The sequence below is a fragment of the Taudactylus pleione genome, unplaced genomic scaffold (assembly GCF_031769625.1).
Source record: "Taudactylus pleione unplaced genomic scaffold, aTauple2 ptg000182l, whole genome shotgun sequence".
NCBI classification, from domain to species: Eukaryota; Metazoa; Chordata; class Amphibia; order Anura; family Myobatrachidae; genus Taudactylus; species Taudactylus pleione.
This window is the reverse complement of record NW_028284584.1, coordinates 2,563,429-2,586,701: the sequence shown is the minus strand read 5'-3', so window position 1 is coordinate 2,586,701 and position 23,273 is coordinate 2,563,429. Positions and strand designations below refer to the sequence as shown.

Sequence of the window (23,273 nt, the reverse complement as noted above, 5' to 3'; positions counted from 1 at the left end):
TATTCCTCTGGAGGCCAATGTAGTGTTTTATTCGTGTGGAGGCCAATGTAGTGTGTTTTATACCTGTGGAGGAAAATGTAGTGTGTTTTATACCTGTGGAGGCCAATGTAGTGTGATTTATTCCTGTGGAGGCCAATGTAGTGTGTTTTATTCCTGTGGAGGCCAATGTAGTGTGTTTTATTCCTGTGGAGGCCAATGTAGTGTGTTTTATTCCTGTGGAGGCCAATGTAGTGTGATTTATTCCTGTGGAGGAAAATGTAGTGTGTTTTATACCTGTGGAGGAAAATGTAGTGTGTTTTATACCTGTGGAGGCCAATGTAGTGTGATTTATTCCTGTGGAGGCCAATGTAGTGTGTTTTATACCTGTGGAGGCCAATGTAGTGTGATTTATTCCTGTGGAGGCCAATGTAGTATGTTTATTCCTGTGGAGGCCAATGTAGTGTGTTTTATACCTGTGGAGGAAAATGTAGTGTGTTTTATACCTGTGGAGGCCAATGTAGTGTGATTTATTCCTGTGGAGGCCAATGTAGTGTTTTATTCCTGTGGAGGAAAATGTAGTGTGTTTTATACCTGTGGAGGCCAATGTAGTGTGATTTATTCCTGTGGAGGCCAATGTAGTGTGATTTATTCCTGTGGAGGAAAATGTAGTGTGTTTTATACCTGTGGAGGCCAATGTAGTGTGTTTTATTCCTGTGGAGGCCAATGTAGTGTGATTTATTCCTGTGTAGGAAAATGTAGTGTGTTTTATACCTGTGGAGGCCAATGTAGTGTGTTTTATACCTGTGGAGGCCAATGTAGTGTGATTTATTCCTGTGGAGGCCAATGTAGTATGTTTATTCCTGTGGAGGCCAATGTAGTATGTTTATTCCTGTGGAGGCCAATGTAGTGTGTTTTATACCTGTGGAGGAAAATGTAGTGTGTTTTATACCTGTGGAGGCCAATGTAGTGTGATTTGTTCCTGTGGAGGCCAATGTAGTGTTTTATTCCTGTGGAGGAAAATGTAGTGTGTTTTATACCTGTGGAGGCCAATGTAGTGTGATTTATTCCTGTGGAGGCCAATGTAGTGTGATTTATTCCTGTGGAGGAAAATGTAGTGTGTTTTATACCTGTGGAGGCCAATGTAGTGTGTTTTATTCCTGTGGAGGCCAATGTAGTGTGATTTATTCCTGTGGAGGAAAATGTAGTGTGTTTTATACCTGTGGAGGCCGATGTAGTGTGTTTTATTCCTGTGGAGGAAAATGTAGTGTGTTTTATACCTGTGGAGGCCAATGTAGTGTGATTTATTCCTGTGGAGGCCAATGTAGTATGTTTATTCCTGTGGAGGCCAATGTAGTGTGTTTTATACCTGTGGAGGAAAATGTAGTGTGTTTTATACCTGTGGAGGCCAATGTAGTGTGATTTATTCCTGTGGAGGCCAATGTAGTGTTTTATTCCTGTGGAGGAAAATGTAGTGTGTTTTATTCCTGTGGAGGCCAATGTATGTGTGTTTTATTCCTGTGGAGGCCAATGTAGTGTGTTTTATTCCTGTGGAGGCCAATGTAGTGTGTTTTATTCCTGTGGAGGCCAATGTAGTGTGTTTTATTCCTGTGGAGGCCAATGTAGTGTGATTTATTCATGTGGAGGAAAATGTAGTGTGTTTTATACCTGTGGAGGCCAATGTAGTGTGATTTATTCCTGTGGAGGCCAATGTAGTATGTTTATTCCTGTGGAGGCCAATGTAGTGTGTTTTATACCTGTGGAGGAAAATGTAGTGTGTTTTATACCTGTGGAGGCCAATGTAGTGTGATTTATTCCTGTGGAGGCCAATGTAGTGTTTTATTCCTGTGGAGGAAAATGTAGTGTGTTTTATACCTGTGGAGGCCAATGTAGTGTGATTTATTCCTGTGGAGGCCAATGTAGTGTGATTTATTCCTGTGGAGGAAAATGTAGTGTGTTTTATACCTGTGGAGGCCAATGTAGTGTGTTTTATTCCTGTGGAGGCCAATGTAGTGTGATTTATTCCTGTGTAGGAAAATGTAGTGTGTTTTATACCTGTGGAGGCCAATGTAGTGTGTTTTATACCTGTGGAGGCCAATGTAGTGTGATTTATTCCTGTGGAGGCCAATGTAGTATGTTTATTCCTGTGGAGGCCAATGTAGTGTGTTTTATACCTGTGGAGGAAAATGTAGTGTGTTTTATACCTGTGGAGGCCAATGTAGTGTGATTTGTTCCTGTGGAGGCCAATGTAGTGTTTTATTCCTGTGGAGGAAAATGTAGTGTGTTTTATACCTGTGGAGGCCAATGTAGTGTGATTTATTCCTGTGGAGGCCAATGTAGTGTGATTTATTCCTGTGGAGGAAAATGTAGTGTGTTTTATACCTGTGGAGGCCAATGTAGTGTGTTTTATTCCTGTGGAGGCCAATGTAGTGTGATTTATTCCTGTGGAGGAAAATGTAGTGTGTTTTATACCTGTGGAGGGCAATGTAGTGTGATTTATTCCTGTGGAGGCCAATGTAGTGTGTTTTATTCCTATGGAGGCCAACTTTACCCTGGAGATTTGCACCTCTGTGGAAAAGTCCTGATAGATAGCAGTCTGTTGGTCCTAGCAAGGCGTAGAACAGTGTCGCGGTCCCTATAATGCAGGATTTTAGGAAAGAGATCTAGTTGGGCTCTTTCATCAACGAAATGAGGAGTAAATACATCCCGTTCAAACCTGGCAATTATACAGGATTTGAGGAAGTGTTCAGGATCTCAAGCAAGCCGACCAACCAAATTATTGTTCTTGCACAGTCGCCCCTCAATATCCACAAGCTTTCGCTGACAGACATCTGGGTATCCAAAGCTGACAAAAAGTCTGGTACAGGAGAAGCCTCATCCTCCAATTTGAAAATAGGCTTTTCGGTCTCTCATTTTCTGCATATTCTGCTTAATCAATGACATATCAATAGGAACCTCAGCAATATGATCTGTCACCCTCTTCTCAGAACCTGTGATAGCTTGTAGCAGTTATTCCATAGTAATAGGAGGAGTCTTAGGGGTAAATATACTAAAGAGAGAGTTTTTAGAAGTGAGTTTTAAGGGGCACATCCACTAGGCGACAATGAAAAGACTGAACGATAACGATATCATTCATTGGGGGGAGATGTATGAAGCTCAGAAGCGGTATCAGCACACGTCATGAGTGCTGATACCGCTGCTCCCCGATGTATGATTGGGCTATGCGCCCCTGTCATTATCGGCACTGCTATCTACAAGATAGCAGTGCCGATAGCCTGGGCCATGTATGATCGGTCAGATCGCCTGCCCCTTCGGCCCACTGCAGCTGTCGCTATCGACAGCTACAGTCTGGCGCTGCCCTAACCCCACAGCAGGGACAGCAATGTCCCTGCTGCGGCGTCTGCCGGCTCCAGGCTGCACGCAGGGATCTTGCGATACTTGCGAGATCCCGCGCATGCTCAGTTGAGCCAGCTGGGACTGAGACACAGGGCATCAGCACTTGGCTGATGTGCTGCGGTCTCTAGCGGGTAGCACCGGCGATATGACGTTCAGTGTAGGCACCCTCCATCATCCCCGAACATGGCCAATCTGTCATTATCGGCAGACTTACCAGCATGTTCGGGCGATGACTGATGTCGGAAACGACCAGCAGGAGCGCGCATCGCTGGTCGTTTCCGACATTTTAGTGCCCGAATCATGGACGACTAAACAACAACTATGTCATCATCGTTCAGTCGGCCATTAATATCTGGGAATTTGTAGAAAAAGAGGCTGCGCTGTACACTAATTAATATCTGCTAGTGGTTGTGCGCCTTTAGAAGAGATGTTGCCCATAGCAACCAATCAGATTCTAGCTATTATCTTCTAGAAGGTGCTAGTTAAATGTTAAGTAGAATCTGATTGGTTGCTATGGGCAACATCTCTTAAAAATGTACCCCTTAGTCACCGGAAATGTATCATGCAACAATGCGGTGAAGGTTTGAGAGTCAGCCAGGGACAAGGCGGGATCCGGCAGAGCAATAGGGAGTGCGCACGTTTACAGTCTGGCGGATACTTTTGGCTCATAGTGGGAGTAAGGAGGAGATAGGTGACCAGCAACGCCAGAGAAAGCCACTCATCAACACAGCGCAGGCGTTCCTAGCAGTAGAGACAACAGAAGTGGTCTGAATAAAAATGGCGGACAAGACCGCTCCACAGCAGAGCGTCCAACACAGAGGCACCGGCAGCAGCCTACAGACATCAGCTAGAGGTAATAGAGCAGGAGAGGATGCGCAGCGCATTCCTAACACTAAAGCAGGTATGTAAATAGTACTGCAGGTGCCAGAACAGGGATGGTGCAAGATGGCCGACGTCAGGGATATCAGCTACTGTCATTTTTCAAACACAGCCTGTGACATGGATGTTAGGAGCTGATTGGCTGGTACTTTATCTCCGTCTAAGGATTACTAAAAAGACCCCATAGTCACCGGCTGCAGCTGTCACACATCAGCAGGCAAAGCGCTGAGGAGACCAGGAGAGGACGGAACAGTCCCGTCACATCGCTGTGAGGAGGCACTGAGGAGCCTCCAGCCCCAAACCACAGCAGCCCCACGCCGGAGAAAGGAGGCCGCCGCAGGGACCCCATAGTCACCAGCTGGAGCTGTCACACAACAGCAGGCAAAGCGCTCAGGAGACCAGGAGAGGACGGAACAGTCCCCTGTCACATCGTTGTGAGGAGCATCCAGCCCCAAACCACAGCAGGTCCTCGCCGGAGAAAGGAGGCCGCCGCAGGGACCCCATAGTCACCGGCTGGAGCTGTCACACACCAGCAGGCAAAGCGCTCAGGAGACCAGGAGAGGACGGAACAGTCCCCTGTCACATCGCTGTGAGGAGGCACTGAGGAGCCTCCAGCCCCAAACCACAGCAGCCCCGCGCCGGAGAAAGGAGGCCGCCGCAGGGACCCCATAGTCACCAGCTGGAGCTGTCACACAACAGCAGGCAAAGCGCTCAGGAGACCAGGAGAGGACGGAACAGTCCCCTGTCACATCGTTGTGAGGAGCATCCAGCCCCAAACCACAGCAGGTCCTCGCCGGAGAAAGGAGGCCGCCGCAGGGACCCCATAGTCACCGGCTGGAGCTGTCACACACCAGCAGGCAAAGCGCTCAGGAGACCAGGAGAGGACGGAACAGTCCCCTGTCACATCGCTGTGAGGAGGCACTGAGGAGCCTCCAGCCCCAAACCACAGCAGCCCCACGCCGGAGAAAGGAGGCCGCCGCAGGGACCCCATAGTCACCAGCTGGAGCTGTCACACAACAGCAGGCAAAGCACTCAGGAGACCAGGAGAGGACGGAACAGTCCCCTGTCACATCGCTGTGAGGAGCATCCAGCCCCAAACCACAGCAGCCCCACGCCGGAGAAAGGAGGCCGCCGCAGGGACCCCATAGTCACCGGCTGGAGCTGTCACACACCAGCAGGCAAAGCGCTCAGGAGACCACGGAACAGTCCCGTCACATCATTGTGAGGAGGCACTGAGGAGCCTCCAGCCCCAAACCACAGCAGGTCCTCGCCGGAGAAAGGAGGCCGCCGCAGGGACCCCATAGTCACCGGCTGGAGCTGTCACACGCCAGCAGGCAAAGCGCTCAGGAGACCAGGAGATGACGAAACAGTCCCGTCACATCATTGTGAGGAGGCACTGAGGAGCCTCCAGCCCCAAACCACAGCAGGTCCTCGCCGGAGAAAGGAGGCCGCCGCAGGGACCCCATAGTCACCAGCTGGAGCTGTCACACAACAGCAGGCAAAGCGCTCAGGAGACCAGGAGAGGACGGAACAGTCCCCTGTCACATCATTGTGAGGAGGCACTGAGGAGCCTCCAGCCCCAAACCACGGCAGGTCCTCGCTGGAGAAAGGAGGCCGCCGCAGGGTCACACGTTGGCACCAGCTGGAGCTGTCACACAACAGCAGGCAAAGCGCCCAGGAGACCAGGAGAGGACGGAACAGTCCCCTGTCACATCATTGTGAGGAGGCACTGAGGAGCCTCCAGCCCCAAACCACGGCAGGTCCTCGCCGGAGAAAGGAGGCCGCCGCAGGGTCACACGTTGGCACCAGACCCGCAGAGAGGCAAGAAAAGCACCATCAGGGTAAGTACAATAAAGCCAAGCTGGTGGCCACAGCAGAACAGGATGATGGGGCTGGAAAGCTCGGTACTTCGTGTCTGGCTACACCCCCGCTGTCTATGGCTTTTGATGATCACAATGGTAGGGGGAATACTCCAGCACACTTGAGAACAGGGCTACATTGAAAATTAGAGGCAAGGTGGGACATAACATTTTACCTTTATGCTCCATTTATGGGAACGGCCCATTAGGACACATTCATAAATCTGAGTCACTTTCCAAGAGAGTCTTCAGTCAGAAAGTCATTAGCACTGCTATATACTGATTAATAGATAAGGACATTAAATGGATTTAATTAGGTGTGAGACCTACCAAGATACTTTTCCGTCATGACAGTATATTTGAAAAAAAATGGATTATGTTGGTTATAATTACCTGGAAATACTAAAATAATGACATCATGTGGCAATTTTGTATTTAGGTCACTCAGAGGTTATTCTTAGAAAAGAAAATAAGAGCAGCGGGTTTTCTGCATTTATAATTCAGCTGACACCTGGAAAATTTGGCATAAACAAGTTTACAAGCGGTTTTATTCTGGAAATGACAGCATGTTAGTAGCATGCAGGGATAAGGGCCGGCGTGTCCTGGAATCGGCCGGCCTAGCGTTACATTTGTGGGTAATACTCTGGGCAGGGACAATCATGTATCCCCCCCATGCTATTGCTCACACGCTGCATCTACCAAGACTAGAAATCGCATCTGCCCGTAGTCTTGGGGGTGCTATCAATTATGCAGCTTAAATGTTTTCTAAAAGAGCGCTGGATGAATAGCGAATATTAAGGTCATGTGTTCCCTAAACCCTGTATGCAGCTTTATGTAACAGATTGTACTAATAACACAAATATATGCAGATTTATCAGCAATATGTGAGAAGTAAACACTTATAATATATAATGTATATAAACCAGGACTTTTTCTTATTACCCTGATCACAGGAGTAGCTGTCTACATGAAGCCACACTGTGATAAATCAGTGATCAGTCAAAGCCACTGCCAGGAACCAAATGTTCTGCAGCACAGGAGGAGGCGACTCAAAACCGAATCTCTCTTCTGTCCGCTCAGTGATAATCGCCTAGTGGGATGGTGGGATGAGAGAGTGACACAGTCTGGCCAATAGGATCACACTTATCAAGCATAGTGTCGCCAGTTCGCGAAACTCTTCATTCACGTAAAAATAAATATATATATACACAGTGCCTTGCAAATGTATTCACCCCCCCCTTTGCATTTTTCATGTTTTGTTGCCTCACAACCTGGAATTACAATGGATTGTGTGAAGGTGTGCATCATGTCATTCACACAACATGACTACAACTGTGACGTTGTGTTTTCTTTTATATTGTGAATCAAACAACATTTAGGACAACATAACAGAAAACTTCAGCGTGCATAACTATTCACCCCCCTAAAGTCAGTACTTTGCCACCTTTTGCGGCAATTACAGCTGCAACGCTCTTTGGATAAGTCTCTATGAGCTTGCCACATCTTGCCCCTGGGATTTTTGCCCATTCCTCAAGGCAAACCTGCTCCAGCTCCTTCATGTTGGATGGTTTCCGCTTGTGAACAGCAATCTCCAAGTCTGATAACAGATTCTCCATTGGATTGAGATCTGGGCTGTGACTCGGCCATTCCAACACATTTACATGTTTCCCCTTACACCACTGGAGTGTTGCTTTAGCAGTATGCTTCTGGCCATTGTCCTGCTGGAAGGTGAACCTCCGTCCCAGTCTCAAATCACAGGCAGACTGACACAGGATTTGCTCAAGAATATCCCTGTATTTAGCACCATCCATCTTTCCCTCGACTCGAATCAGTTTCCCAGTCCCTGCTGCAGAATAACATCCCCACCGCATGATGCTGCCACCACCATGTGTCACTGTGGGGATGGTGTTCTTGGGGTGATGGGATGTGTTGGGTTTGCGCCAGACAAAGCGTTTTCCTTGGTGGCCTAAAAGTTCAGTTTTAGTCTCACCTGACCAGAGAACCTTCCTCCATACATTTGGGGAGTCGCCCACATGTCTTTTGGCAAACTCAAATCGTGTCTTCTTATTTTCATCACTAAGTAATGGCTTTTTTCTGGCCACTCTTCCATAAAGCCCGGGTCTACGGAGTGTACGGCTTATTGTGGTCACAGGCACAGATACACCAGTCTCTGCTGTGGAACTCTGCAGCTCCTTCAGGGTTACCATTGGTCTCTGTCAGGGCCAGCTGCAGGGGTCTGAGCACCCTGTGCCGGCCCGGTAGATAAGCGCCCTGTAATGGCGCGCAACTGCAAATTGGGGATGTGGCCTAATTTCCATAGGCCTCGCCCCCTTCGTGACATCATTTGGAGGCGTGCCTGCATGGCACGCCTCCAAATAACGTCAGGCTAGGGGTAAAGCCCAGCCCGCTGGGCATCCCCCAGCCCTCTGCCGTCAGTGAATGGATGCCGCGCGCATCCATTCACACTCCGGGGGTCCGGCAGCTCCGCACAGCTGCTGCGGTGGGGGCCCCAACCTCCCGATTTGACCACCCGCGGGCCACTTCGGCCCACGGGTGGAACAGTGGGACAGTACTGTCCCGCTGAAATCGGGATATTGTGGAGGAGTGCGCCCTCTATGGGTGGCGCCCCTGTGTGACTGCACTGGTCGAACACCCCTAGAGCCGGCCCTGGTCTCTGTGCTGCCTCTCTGATTAATGCCCTCCTTGCCCAGTCTGTGAGTTTTGGTGGGCGCCCCTCTCTTGGCAGGTTTGTTGTGGTACCATGTTCTTTCCATTTGATGATGATGGATTTGATGGTGCTCCGGGGGATCATCAAAGATTTGGATATACTTTTATAACACAACCCAGAATTATACTTCTCAACAACTTTGTCCCTGACGTGTTTGGAGAGCTCCTTGGTCTTCATGGTGTGATGCCTCTTGCTTAGTGGTGTTGCAGCCTCTGGGACTTTTCAGAAAAGGTGAGTTTATACTGACAGATCATGTGACACTTAGATGTCACACAGGTGGACTTCATTTCACTTATTATGTGACTTCTGAAGGTAATTGGTTGCAGCAGAACTTTTGAGGGGCTTCATAGCAAAGGGGGTGATTACATATGCACATGCCAATTTTCAGAATTTGATTTATAAAGATTCTTTTTTATATATATACCAAGAGGTACAAGTATGAAAAAAAGAAAGGGATCACTGCATCCCCCAGATGGATTCCAAGGAAGAGATTTTATGGTGAGTAAAAATCATATTTCTGTAATCATCCATCTGGGGGATGCCATTACATCTGGGACATACCCAAGCAAGCCAATTAAGAGGGGGGAGGGGAGCATGAACCGACCCCTCTAAGAATTTTGTGCTCAACACTGCCACTGATCGAATCTGCTGGATTACCTTTGGTGACATTACCGGAGAAGGAAAGATGTATCCCAGCTGGAACACCCAAAGTGCTGTCATGGCATCCACCAGAGATGCCTGAGGATCCCGGGAGCGAGATCCGTACCTTGGAAGTTTCTTGTTGAGACGAGAAGCCATTAGATCTATGTCTGGAGATCCCCATCTGGCCACTATTTCTACAAACACCACTTGGTGTAATTCCCATTCCCTTGGATGCACACAGTGGCGACTTAAGAGGTCCGTCTCCCAGTTGTCCACCCCTGCAATGTAAACTGCTGAAATAGCTGGAACCTAATTTTCTGCCCAATGAAGGAAGTGAGAAACCTCCCTCATTGCTTGCCGTCTGCGAGTGTCACCCTTCTTGTTTATGTAAGCAACTGCTGTGGCATTGCCTGCTTTCTTTAGATACCATTGAGCCTGAATTATTGCATATCGATTTGCCCTTAATTCCAGTATATTGATGGAGATAGCGGTTTCCTGGACAGACCAAAGACCCTGTAAGTGGCTATCTAGAACCACCACTCCCCAGCCTGTTAGGCTGGCATCTGTGGTCACAATGGTCTAGTCTTTTACTGACAATTAATACCCCCCCCTTGTTCAGATTTGCATCCTGTCACCACCACTGGACAGACTGCCGGGTCTGTAGAGATAATCTGAACATCTGCCTGTCCAATCGAGGGTCTGATTTTACCCATCGATGAAGCAACTGTTTCTGTACAGGTCGGGCGTGAAATCTGGCGAAAGGAAAAGCTTTGAATGAAGCCACCATTTTTCCCAGTATCTGCATAGCCCTGAGGACTGAGATATGAAACATCTGTAAAATGGCCGTTATTCTGGATTGCAGATCCTGAATCTTTGTCTGCAGAAGAAACACTCTGTGACACAGAGTATCAAAGAGAAGACCAAAAAATACTGTCCTCCGAGATGGATTAAAATTTGACTTGGGAAAATTGATGATCCAGCTGAATCTCTGGAGCATGCTTAACGTAATCTGAAGATGTTGTTGCAATAGGGCCATCGAAGGTGCCTTTAGCAATAAATCATCCAGATAAGCCAACACGTTTATCCCCCCAATCCTGAGTAGGGAGATCTTGTGTGTCATTACAATTGTAAAGGCTCTGGGAGAGGTGGCCAAACCGAATGGTAGAGCCTGAAACTGAAAATGCTGATGCCCTACTGCAAACCGCAGAAGATGCTGATGACGCCTCCATATAGGAATATGGAGTTAGGCATCCTTTATATCTATGGAGGCTAGAAGTTCCTTTTCCTCCATGGAATCAATGACTGACCTTACTGACTCCATCTTGAATTTTTCCAAATGGATATAAGCATTTAACCCCCTGAGGCTGACAATGCGACAAAATGACCCATCTGGTTTGTCTACCAAGAAAAGACTGGATTAGAACCCCAGGCCTTGCTATAGCACCGGAACCGGAATAATTACTCAGGAGTCAGAAAGCACAGAAATTGCTTGCATAAGAGCCGCCTTTCTGCAACCATCCACAGGGAAAGGGGTGGAAAAGAATCTTCTTGGAACAGGACCCTCCAAATCCAGCATGTAAAACCTGGTGACTATTTGATTTACCTAAAAATCCAGATTGGATTGAATCCAAATTTCCCGGAATCTGAGTAAGCGACCTCACACCAGAGGATGGATCCCAGACACATGACAGTCATGTGGATTGACCTGCTGGCTTAGCAGAAGGCCAACTGGTGCCGGTGACCATACGTCCCCTAAAAGTCCCTCTTCGGGAACCCCTAGATGCGCCCCGGAAGACCTGAAAGTTTCCTCTAACTTGAGTCCGAAACCTAGAAGTTTTTACTTTTGGAGAAGTTGCAGGAAGATACAGGCTCTGATTCAGAGCCGGACGCTCTGACCAGAGCGCTCGCTCTGAATCAGGGCCGTCCTATTTAAATGTGGAGCGGCCTTTTGGACGCTCGCATAGCTGTGGGTTACCACCCACAGCTTATGCGAGCGACCATCGGGCTTGCGACGAGACCCTGCAGTAGGGTCTCGTGGCCGCAAGCCCTGGAGTGATTTTGGCTCTATCAGAGCCAAAATCACTCCCACTGACATCACTAGTGATGTCAGTGGGGCCGGCCACAGACGGTAGGCGTTCCCATGGGAACGCCTCCGTCTGGCAGCCATGCCCCTGGCACGCCCACCAAAGGGGGCGTGCTGTCAGTCACCATCGACAGCACGCCCCCTTTGGTGCGAGACCCGGAGCGACAGCTTGGCTGTCGCTGTCCGGGTCTTGCGCATGCGCACGACGGATCTCCCTCCGTAGTGCCCATGCGCATTGGGGTAACATCGACCCGCTCGCGGACTTTGCCTCCTGTGACCTAAGAAATAATTGTAGTTAATTCTAGACTAAACAAAGCAATGCCTCTAAAGCATGCTTGGATTCTACATTTGCCTTCCATGATTTATGCCATAGCGAATGCCTGGCGGAAATGGGCAAAGCAGAAATATGAGACTGTATCTGAATAGCGTCACCTACATAGGTTTGAGCTTCCAGAATCTGATCAGCTATGGTACTAGTTTCAGACAAAACCCCCGATTAAAAACCTGTAATCATCTGACTCCTCCAGGGACTGATGGCCTTTATCACCCAGGCGCTGGGCAACATTGGACGCAGCAACACTCCTGACAAAGTGAATAAAGATTTTAGTACAGCCTCACTCTTTCTATCCATAGGATCTTTAGGAGTTACAGACTGTGTAGTGGGAATAACAGTATTGCTAACCAACCTAGACACTTATATTTTTTAGGAATATGAAATTTGGAATCAGGCTTAAATCAGGCTTCTTTTAATATTTCCTGAAACTGTGAAAATTCTGGGAAAACGGATACATGTGTCTTCTTACGTCTAAAGAAAAAAACTGACCTAATCTCTGGAATAGCGGTTTCCTGTATATGCAAAGTCTCCCTGACAGCATCTATCAACATAGAAACTCCTGGATAAGAATGGGAGCCTCCCCAGTCAGAATCCAATTCCCCTTCTCCCTGGGAAGAGGTCGCTTCAACCACTTCACCAAGAAAATCCACAAAGGAATGGCCTGACCATTTCTTAGTGGCTAGAGCCCCTGCTGCCATCTTATTGAGGGACGTTGCCATCTGAGGGAGACATCGTCCCAGATCCTGGGCCCAGGGATCAGATAAAGTAAGAGCTTGAGCACAGGGTTTCATATCATTTTCCTTAGAGTGATGTAATTCACCTATGGCCTCAACCTCCTGGTAATGAGTCCCTCTGTGAACAACCAGCACAGTGTGACCCTGGGTCCGTTGGCAACTTTTTATCACATTTTATACAAGTATAAACAATGACTGATCCCTGTTTCTTGGCCCCTTTATCTGGCTTAGACAAGACAATCTAAGCAATACAGATAGCTACATAATCCGTATGAAAAGTGTAGCACTAATTGAATAGTAAAGACCAAGAAGAGGTTAATTAAGACTCCAATTTACACCTCTTGACTGCAGAAAAAGCCCCAGACTTTATTTGCACAACCAAAGGTAAATAGACTTATATACCCCTGTATTTCACTGCCTAAATTCCTGAGAACAGTACAGTAAAACAAAGAATGCTTCTATATATAATAGTTAGATACAGTCAGGTGCATAAATATTGGGACATTGACAGAATGGCTTTGAAATGAAACAAACAAGATGTGCTTTAACTGCAGACTTTCAGATTTAATTTGAGGGTAATTACATCCAAATCAGGTGAACGGTGTAGGAATAACAACGGTTTCTATATGTGCCTCCAACTTTTTAAGGGACCAAAAGTAATGGGACAAACTAAACAATCCTAAATCTAACTTTCACTTTTTAATACTTTGTTGCAAATCCTTTGCAGGCAATTACAGCCTGAAGTCTGGAACGCATAGACATCACCAGACACTGGGTTTCATCCCTGGTGATGCTCTGCCAGGCCTCTACTGCAAATGTCTTCAGTTCCTGCTTGTTCTTGGGGCATTTTCCCTTCAGTTTTGTCTTCATCAAGTGAAATGCATGCTCAATCGGATTCAGGTCAGGGGATTGACTTGGCCATTGCATAACATTCCACTTTTTAGCCTTAAAAAACTCTTTGGTTGCTTTTGCAGTATGCTTCGGGTCATTGTCCATCTGCACTGTGAAGCACCGTCCAATGAGTTCTGAAGCATTTGACTGAATATGAGCATATAATATTGTCCGAAACACTTCAGAATTCATTATGTTGCTTTTGCCAGCAGTCACATCATCAATAAATACAAGGGAACCAGTTCCATTGGCAGCCATACATGCCCACGCCATGACACTACCACCACCATGCTTCACTTATGAGGTGGTATGTTTTGGATCATGAGCAGTTTCTTTCCTTCTCCATACTCTTCTCTTCCCATCACTCTGGTACAAGTTGATCTTTGTCTCATCTGTCCATAGGATGTTGTTCCATGGCTTTTTTAGATGTTGTTTGGCAAACTCTAATCTGGTCTTCCTGTTTTTGAGGCTCACCAATGGTTTACATCTTGTGGTGAACCCTTTATATTCACTCTTGTGAAGTCTTCTCTTGATTGTTGACTTTGACACATATACACCTACCTCCTGGAGAGTGTTGGCTAACTGTTGTGAAGGGGTTTTTCTTCACCAGGGAAATAATTCTTCTGTCATCCACCACAGTTGTTTTCCGTGGTCTTCCAGGTCTTTTGGTGTTGCTGAGCTCTCCGTTGCGTTCTTTCTTTTTAAGAATGTTCCAAACAGTTGATTTGGCCACAGCTAACGTTTTTGCCATATCTCTGATGGGTTTGTTTTGATTTTTCAGCCTAATGATGGCTTGCTTCACTGATAGTGACAGCTCTTTGGATCTCATATTGAGAGTCGACAGCAACTGATTCCAAATGCAAATGTCACACCTAGAATCAACTCCAGACCTTTTACCTGCTTAATTGATAATGAAATAACGAGGGAATAGCCCACACCTGTCCATGAAATAGCTTTTGAGTTGATAGTCCCATTACTTTTGGCCCCTTAAAAAGTGGGAGGCACATATAGAAACCGTTGTAATTCCTACACCGTTCACCTGATTTGGATGTAATTACCCTCAAATTAAATCTGAAAGTCTGCAGGTAAAGCACATCTTGTTTGTTTCATTTCATAGCCATTGTGGTGGTGAATAGAGGCCAAAAATATGAAAATTCTGTCAATGTCCCAATATTTCCCAGCAGGCAATCTTTGCCCGCAGAACCGCCAGTTATGTGTCTGGCATGGAGAGAGACCCAGGGACTATGTCGTTTGGTGTCTCTCTCAGGGGCCGTCTTTAGAGTGGGACACAGGATTCACACAAACCTCTATCTAACTAACTCCCACTCTGCTGGCGCCTGGAACTAAGCACCAAATCAAACATAAAAATAAAGAAATAAAACCTAACTAAAAAGCTAGGACCTATCTTAAGGTGCGTACACACAGACAGATATATCGTTACGATATGAACGATAACGATATTGTTCAACGATATCGTTCATATCGTGCATTTTTATTCAGTGAACGACCAACGATGCGCGTTCCCGCATGAACGATAACGATGTCTATGATCGTCCGTACATTCAGGCCAACCTGGACGATATCGTCAACTTTGCCTGTTCAGAGATGTGGCGGCAGGACTCATGCTGCCCGTCCACTAGCAGACTTGTCCCCGAAAGATGAAAGATCTTCACAAATCGTTCATCAATTCCTGATGATTGTTATCGTTCATGTGCATGAACGATTTGTGAACGATTGCACAAAACGACCAAAGACCAACGATTTTCAAAGCAGTTAATAAAAGTGGGCTAAAATATTTATTTAAATCTATATATTTTGTTCGTTCTGGCTTTGAAAACGTGGAACAATAACCATGTCCAATAACAACTAATTGACGGGCAAAACAGGACGACGCAAACAACCGGCGGAATCGCGCATTGCTGGTCGTTTACGGCATTTTACTGCACGATTTGCAGATTATCTCCAAGCGATTGAACGATAACGATGGTCGTTATCGCTCAATCGCTAGGTTTAATCGCCTAGTGGATGGGCAGCATCACTGAAAGATCTCTTTCATGTCATTGGTGGTACAGATCGTACCTTGTGTATGCAGCTTTAGTCCATGCCTAATTCAAGCACTAAAAACAAGACTGAACTTAGGGTGGAACGGGAGGAGTTATAAAGGGGTTGGGAGCCAGTTTTCAATTAAGTGTGTTTCCGACTCCAAACCTCACTGCGCATAACCCAGAAGTAACGGCATCCCTCAGAGTAACGGCATAACCTAGAAGTAACGACATAACCCAGAAGTAACGGCATCCCCCAGAAGTAACGGCATCCCTCAGAGTAACGACATAACCTAGAAGTAACGGCATAACCCAGAAGTAACGGCATCCCCCAGAAGTAACGGCATCCCCCAGAGTAACGGCATCCCCCAGAGTAACGGCATCCCCCAGAGTAACGGCATCCCCCAGAGTAACGGCATCCCCCAGAGTAACGGCATCACCCAGAGTAACAGCATCCCCCAGAAGTAACGGCATCCCCCAGGAGTAACGGCATCCCCCAGAGTAACGGCATCCCCCAGAGTAACGGCATCCCTCAGAGTAACGACATAACCTAGAAGTAACGGCATAACTCAGAAGTAACAGCATAACCCAGAAGTAACGGCATCCCCCAGAAGTAACGGCATCCCCCAGAGTAACGGCATCCCCCAGAAGTAACGGCATCCCCCAGAAGTAACGGCATCCCCCAGAAGTAACGGCATCCCCCAGAAGTAACGGCATCCCCCAGAGTAATGGCATTCCCCAGAAGTAACGACATTCCCCAGAGTAACGGCATCCCCCAGAAGCAATGGCATCAACCAGAAGTAACCGCATCTCCCAGAGTAACCGCATCTCCCAGAGTAATTGCATCCCCCAGAGTAACTGCATCCCCCCAGAGTAATGGCACCCACCAGAGTAATGGCACCCACCAGAGTAACGGCATCCCCCAGACGGATGATAAAGGAAATTTTTAATTTTGGGGACATTTTTGGAAAAAGTATTAGCCGGTTAATATCATGCACAGACACGTTACACCGGGCTATTTCTGACTTCTATAGAATAAGGAGGGGGGTTTAACCCCCTATTGTTCCTCAGCACACTGAATAGTACCTGCAACAATGTGGATGCATTTATGTATGTGCCTTTATCAGGAGGCCTTATAATTGGTATATTTTACATTTGGGGTGAGCGTTCGGGTGTAAGACCCCCGGGGCTGGTCTGGCTGGGCCCCCTCATGGCATCACCACTTAATACACATAGTTGCTTTTTACATCACATATTATGTTTGTATTTTTTTCATGTAATAATTCACATATATTTTAACCCCTTTTTCCAACACTCATTAATTAGTCTTACACAGCTATACTTTACACTGCACTGTCACTCTTTTTCCATTTTTCGTGTGATGCCCTGAGGGGGTCCTGGGCTGGACATTTTTCGGGGTGCACTGCGCCCCGGATGTGAACCCCTTAGTGTTAGGGACTGCTAGAGACAGAGAAGCCGTGACGTGGCCTAGCAGCTTCCCATGTATTTGCAAATGCATGCAACTAATATCTCTGATTTCTATGACCATATAGTCTTCATATATTGTTGCAGGTACTATTCAGTGTGCTGAGGAACAATAGGGGGTTAAACCCCCCTCCTTTTTCTACTTAGTATGACCCCTCCCTTTCATGCACCTGATTAGAACTGCTAGATTGATTGAGCAGCTGCCATTTTTTGTTTGTTCTACAGAATAAGAACTTAAGTGAAATGAGAACAATAACATTATTATAGAGGGTCTAAACTTTGATTCATAGAACAACTGTTCTATATCACAGAGGTGGCAATTCCCAGCACGTCCTGCCAGATCTGTCTGGGGCAGAGCATTATAGAATGAGACCGTATGACAGCAATGAGACCGTATGACAGCAATGAGACCGTATGACAGCAATGAGTGCTGCTGCTCTGCACAACTCTAATGAGACCCTGAGTGAATACTCACCTGATGAACGCAATCAAGAAACTGCAGGAAGATGGGTACAAATCCATTGCCCTGACTGCTGAGCGAGAGATTGCTGCGCTGGCTGAATTTATGGCCAAAAGAAAGCCACTCCTTCTCTATCAACATGCGGAAACCCTCCAGAGTGCGGTAATACGGGTCTCCCAGGATCTGCACCAAAGAGATGATCTATTGGAAAAAGACAAACATATAATATTCTCTGTAAAGCCCTGCGTAATACAGTATGTATGGAGGAGTTCTATAAATAACGGATAGAAGATCTGTAATTCACCAGCAATCTGTAAATGATATAAGTCACTTCCCCAATAAAACTGTTTGATTAACATGTAGAGAAAAGGTAGTGAAGAAATACTAGTGAAGCTCGCCCAATGTAATAGAGACAGAGAACATGGAAACTCGCCCAATGTAATAGAGACAGAGAACATGGAAACTCGCCCAAAGTAATAGAGACAGAGAACATGGAAACTCACCCAATGTAATAGACAGAGAACATGGAAACTCGCCCAATGTAATAGAGACAGAGAACATGGAAACTCGCCCAATGTAATAGAGACAGAGAACATGGAAGCTCGCCCAATGTAATAGACAGAGAACATGGAAGCTCGCCCAATGTAATAGACAGAGAACATGGAAGCTCGCCCAATGTAATAGTCAGAGAACATGGAAACTCGGCCAATGTAATAGACAGAGAACATGGAAACTCGCCCAATGTAATAGAGAGAGACCATGAAAACTCGCCCAATGTAATAAACAGAGAACATAGAAACTCGCCCAATGTAATAAACAGAGAACATGGAAACCCGCCCAATGTAATAGAGTCAGAGAACATGGAAGCTCGCCCAATATAATAGAGTCAGAGAACATGGAAACTTGCCCAATGCAACAGAGTCAGAGAACATGGAAGCTCGCCCAATATAATAGAGTCAGAGAACATGGAAGCTCGCCCAATGTAATAGACAGAGAACATGAAAACTCGCCCAATGTAATAGAGTCAGAGAACATGGAAGCTCGCCCAATGTAATAGACAGAGAACATGGAAACTCGCCCAATGTAATAGACAGAGAACATGGAAACTCGCCCAATGTAATAGACAGAGAACATGGAAACTCTCCCAATGTAATAGACAGAGAACATGGAAACTCTCCCAATGTAATATTGTCCGAGAACATGGAAACTAGGCCAAAGTAATAGAGTCTGAGAACATGGAAACTCGCCCAATGTAATAGAGTCTGAGAACATGGAAACTTGCCCATTGTAATAGACAGAGAACATGGAAGCTCGCCCAATGTAATAGATAGAGAACATGGAAGCTCGCCCAATGTAATAAGAGTCAGAGAACATGGAAGCTTGCCCAATGTAATAGAGTCAGAGAACATGGAAGCTCGCCCAATGTAATAGACAGAGAACATGGAAACTCGCCCAATGTAATAGACAGAGAACATGGAAACTCGCCCAATGTAATAGACAGAGAACATGGAAACTCGCCCAATGTAATAGACAGAGAACATGGAAACTCGCCCAATGTAATAGACAGAGAACATGGAAACTCGCCCAATGTAATAGACAGAGAACATGGAAACTCACCCAATGTTATAGAGTCAGAGAACATGGAAACTCGCCCAATGTAATAGAGTTTCAGAAGATGGAAACTCGCCCATTGTAATAGACAGAGAACATGGAAACTCGGCCAATGTAATAGACAGAGAACATGGAAACTCGCCCAATGTAATAGAGAGAGACCATGAAAACTCGCCCAATGTAATAAACAGAGAACATAGAAACTCGCCCAATGTAATAAACAGAGAACATGGAAACTCGTCCAATGTAATAGAGTCAGAGAACATGGAAACTCGTCCAATGTAAAAGACAGAGAACATGGAAGCTCGCCCAATGTAATATAGTCAGAGAACATGGAAGCTCGCCCAACGTAATAAAGTCAGAGAACATGGAAACTTGCCAATGTAATAGGCAGAGAACATGGAAGCTCGCCCAATGTAATAGAGACAGAGAACATGGAAACTCGCCAATGTAATAGACAGAGAACATGGAAGCTCGCCCAATGTAATAGAAAGAGAACATGGAAAATCGCCCAATGTAATAGACAGAGAACAAGGAAACTCACCCAATGTTATAGAGTCAGAGAACATGGAAACTCGCCCATTGTAATAGACAGAGAACATGGAAACTCGCCCAATGTAATAGACAGAGAACATGGAAACTCACCCAATGTAATATTGTCCGAGAACATGGAAACTCGGCCAAAGTAATAGACAGAGAACATGGAAACTCACCCAATGTAATAGACAGAGAACATGGAAGCTCGCCCAATGTAATATTGTCCGAGAACATGGAAACTCGGCCAATGTAATAGACAGAGAACATGGAAACTCGCCCAATGTAATAGACAGAGAACATGGAAACTCACCCAATGTAATATTGTCCGAGAACATGGAAACTCGGCCAAAGTAATAGACAGAGAACATGGAAACTCACCCAATGTAATAGACAGAGAACATGGAAGCTCGCCCAATGTAATATTGTCCGAGAACATGGAAACTCGGCCAATGTAATAGAGTCAGAGAACATGGAAACTCGTCCAATGTAATAGACAGAGAACATGGAAGCTCGCCCAATGTAATATTGTCCGAGAACATGGAAACTCGGCCAAAGTAATAGAGTCTGAGAACATGGAAACTCATCCAGTGTAATAGAGTCCGAGAACATGCAAATTCGGATGTTTTTAGACAAAAAAAATTCTCACGATTTAAATTCTCATCCAGATGTTTTCCCTTTTTGAAGCTAAAACTCCACCAATTTGAGAGATTACTGCTAAACGCCCACATTTTCTAACCTCTCACCCTATGGCCCAATATTGCACAGTCAGGCCCCAGCCCAAACAGAGGCCCGATACAGTGTAAATTTTAAAGACATTTAATCTACAGTATTCTTGTGGCATATACAATTAATGATTATTCTTAGTTACTAGCAGAACACATTTATTGTAAACATATTAAACATTGCGGCGAGTGAAACATGATGTTTTGTAGTGATGAGGTAAGATAAGAGGGTCAGTCAGGGCTAAATTAGGGTGCCGACATGAAATTTCTCTTTGTATACAGATTGACTTCTGAGTTGGGCATAAAACCGTGGATGCTGGTGCTGATCTGAAATAGGAAATGAGACTCTCTCACAAAGCTGGGATATACATGCCAGTGCTATGAACAAGGCCAGAGGCTTGGAACTGCACAATTACGATAACACTGATTGGCTGGTTTAAAATTTTAAATAAGAACAACAGCATAATGTTCATTTAGACAATTTCTTCTATTCATAGGATTAAGCATCGTCACCTCCAACTCTGGGTCAAGAAGTGACTGGCTGTTCTGCACTCAAAATCCAAACCTATAGCAGCATGTGCCAATGTCCTGGTGGAATGCACTGACGTTTAGTCATTTACCTGTGTCGTGATATCCCATCCGTCCTCTAAACTGACCATCACAGATGATCCACTCTCCATCAGTTCAGATATGATCACAGACAACTGGATAATTCTGTGAATCTGTGAAATAATTGCATGATATCATTTTTGATATAGTCATATGAACAGATCCAAATCCAGAGAGCAGGGAAGGGAAATCACCTGCAAGAACCACTCTGAGTCTCCCAGCGACTTGAGAAAGCTGGAATCGGAGTCTCCAGGAACGGTGCTCGGCACGCAGGCTCTCATCAGCTTCTTAAAACTGGTCTTCACTTGTCTGATATCACCAAACTCAACCGGCACAAATTCACAATTCAATGCAAAGTCAAACTTGAAACCCTGATGGATGAAACACACACAACACAGTCAGTTATAGAGAGGGGGGACACATGCAGAGAGGGTTAGCTTTAGGCCAAGATATCAGTGTTGACATTCACAGTGTTGACATTTTGAAAATGTCAACATTATGGAGATCGAGATATTATCTGTTGACATTCTGAATATGTCGACATTATGGTGTTAACATCATGAACGTCGATACACTGTCAGCATATCACTCCACACCCGTCATGTCATCTGTTAAAAAAAAAAATCTTAAGAAAGAGATAAGATTAATAATCTGCAACTGCCGGTTCTACCCCTTCGCTCTTCAGATTGCAGCGATAAGTACTATGACCAATATCTAAAGAACTGCCCAAATAATGGCGAGCCAAATGCAAGCATCTAATGATGTTACAAGTTACATTGGTTCCTTCACTACACTTACCACGGTATTGGATCTGATATATGAATGCGGTATTGGATCTGATATAATAATGCGGTATTGGATCTAATATAATAATGCGGTATAGGATCTGATATAATAATGCGGTATTGGATCTAATATAATAATGCGGTATAGGATCTGATATAATAATGCGGTATTGGATCTGATATAATAATCCGGTATTGGATCTGATATATGAATGCGGTATTGGATCTGATATATGAATGCGGTATTGGATCTGATATAATAATGCGGTATTGGATCTGATATATGAATGCGGTATTGGATCGGATATAATAATGCGGTATTGGATCTGATATATGAATGCGGTATTGGATCTGATATATGAATGCGGTATTGGATCTGATATAATAATGCGGTATTGGATCGGATATAATAATGCGGTATTGGATCGGATATAATAACGCGGTATTGGATCTGATATAATAATGCAGTATTGGATCTAATATAATAATGTGGTTTTGGATCTGATATATGAATGCGGTATTGGATCTGATAGAATAATGCGGTTTTGGATCTGATATAATAATGCAGTATTGGATCGGATATAATAATGCGGTATTGGATCTGATATAATAATGCGGTATTGGATCTGATACAATAATGCGGTATTGGATCGGATACAATAAAGCGGTATTGGATCTGATATAATAAAGCGGTATTGGATCTGATATAATAATCCGGTATTGGATCTGAATCTGATATATGAATGCGGTATTGGATCTGATATATGAATGCGGTATTGGATCTGATATATGAATGCGGTATTGGATCTGATATATGAATGCGGTATTGGATCTGATATATGAATGCGGTATTATATCTGATATAATAAAGCGGTATTGGATCAGATATAATAATGCGGTATTGGATCGGATATAATAATGCGGTATTGGATCTGATACAATAATGCGGTATTGGATCGGATATAATAATGCGGTATTGGATCGGATATAATAATGCGGTATTGGATCGGATATAATAATGCGGTATTGGAGCGGATAGAATAATGCGGTATTGGATCGGATAGAATAACGCGGTATTGGATCGGATATAATAACGCGGTATTGGATCTGATATATGAATGCGGTTTTGGATCGGATATATGAATGCGGTATTGGATCGGATATAATAATGCGGTATTGGATCGGATATAATAATGCTTTATGGGATCACTTGCACTCAATACAATCTTTGGCCCTGATTCATCTCTGGGAATAGAGTAATGGTGCAAACACACGGTCAGATAAAAAGGGCGATATAAACGATAATGATATCGTTTGATCGTTTATATCATCCTTTTTTTAGCCCCATCTAACAACCAAACGACTATCTATGCGCAAGCATGGATATCGACCAGGTTAGCCCGTTTACTATAGGAATCGTTGATCGCGGGTTGGTGCATTTTGCTGGATGTTCGATATCGAACATCCAGCACATGTAGGACGATCAGATAATGATATCTG

General features: G+C 45.2%; 1 protein-coding gene across 2 annotated transcripts in view; it reads right to left on the bottom strand.

Annotated features, from left to right (window-relative positions):
* Positions 1-23,273, bottom strand: part of SBF2 (SET binding factor 2) — an 805,041-nt gene that overhangs the window by 54,270 nt on the left and 727,498 nt on the right. For both annotated transcript variants that reach the window (XM_088476083.1, XM_088476084.1), the window contains 3 exons: positions 21,183-21,359; positions 21,000-21,101; positions 17,525-17,710 (listed from right to left, as the gene is read on the bottom strand). In XM_088476083.1, the coding sequence (XP_088332209.1) occupies positions 17,525-17,710; positions 21,000-21,101; positions 21,183-21,359 (465 nt within the window). The remainder of the gene's footprint in view (positions 1-17,524; positions 17,711-20,999; positions 21,102-21,182; positions 21,360-23,273) is intronic.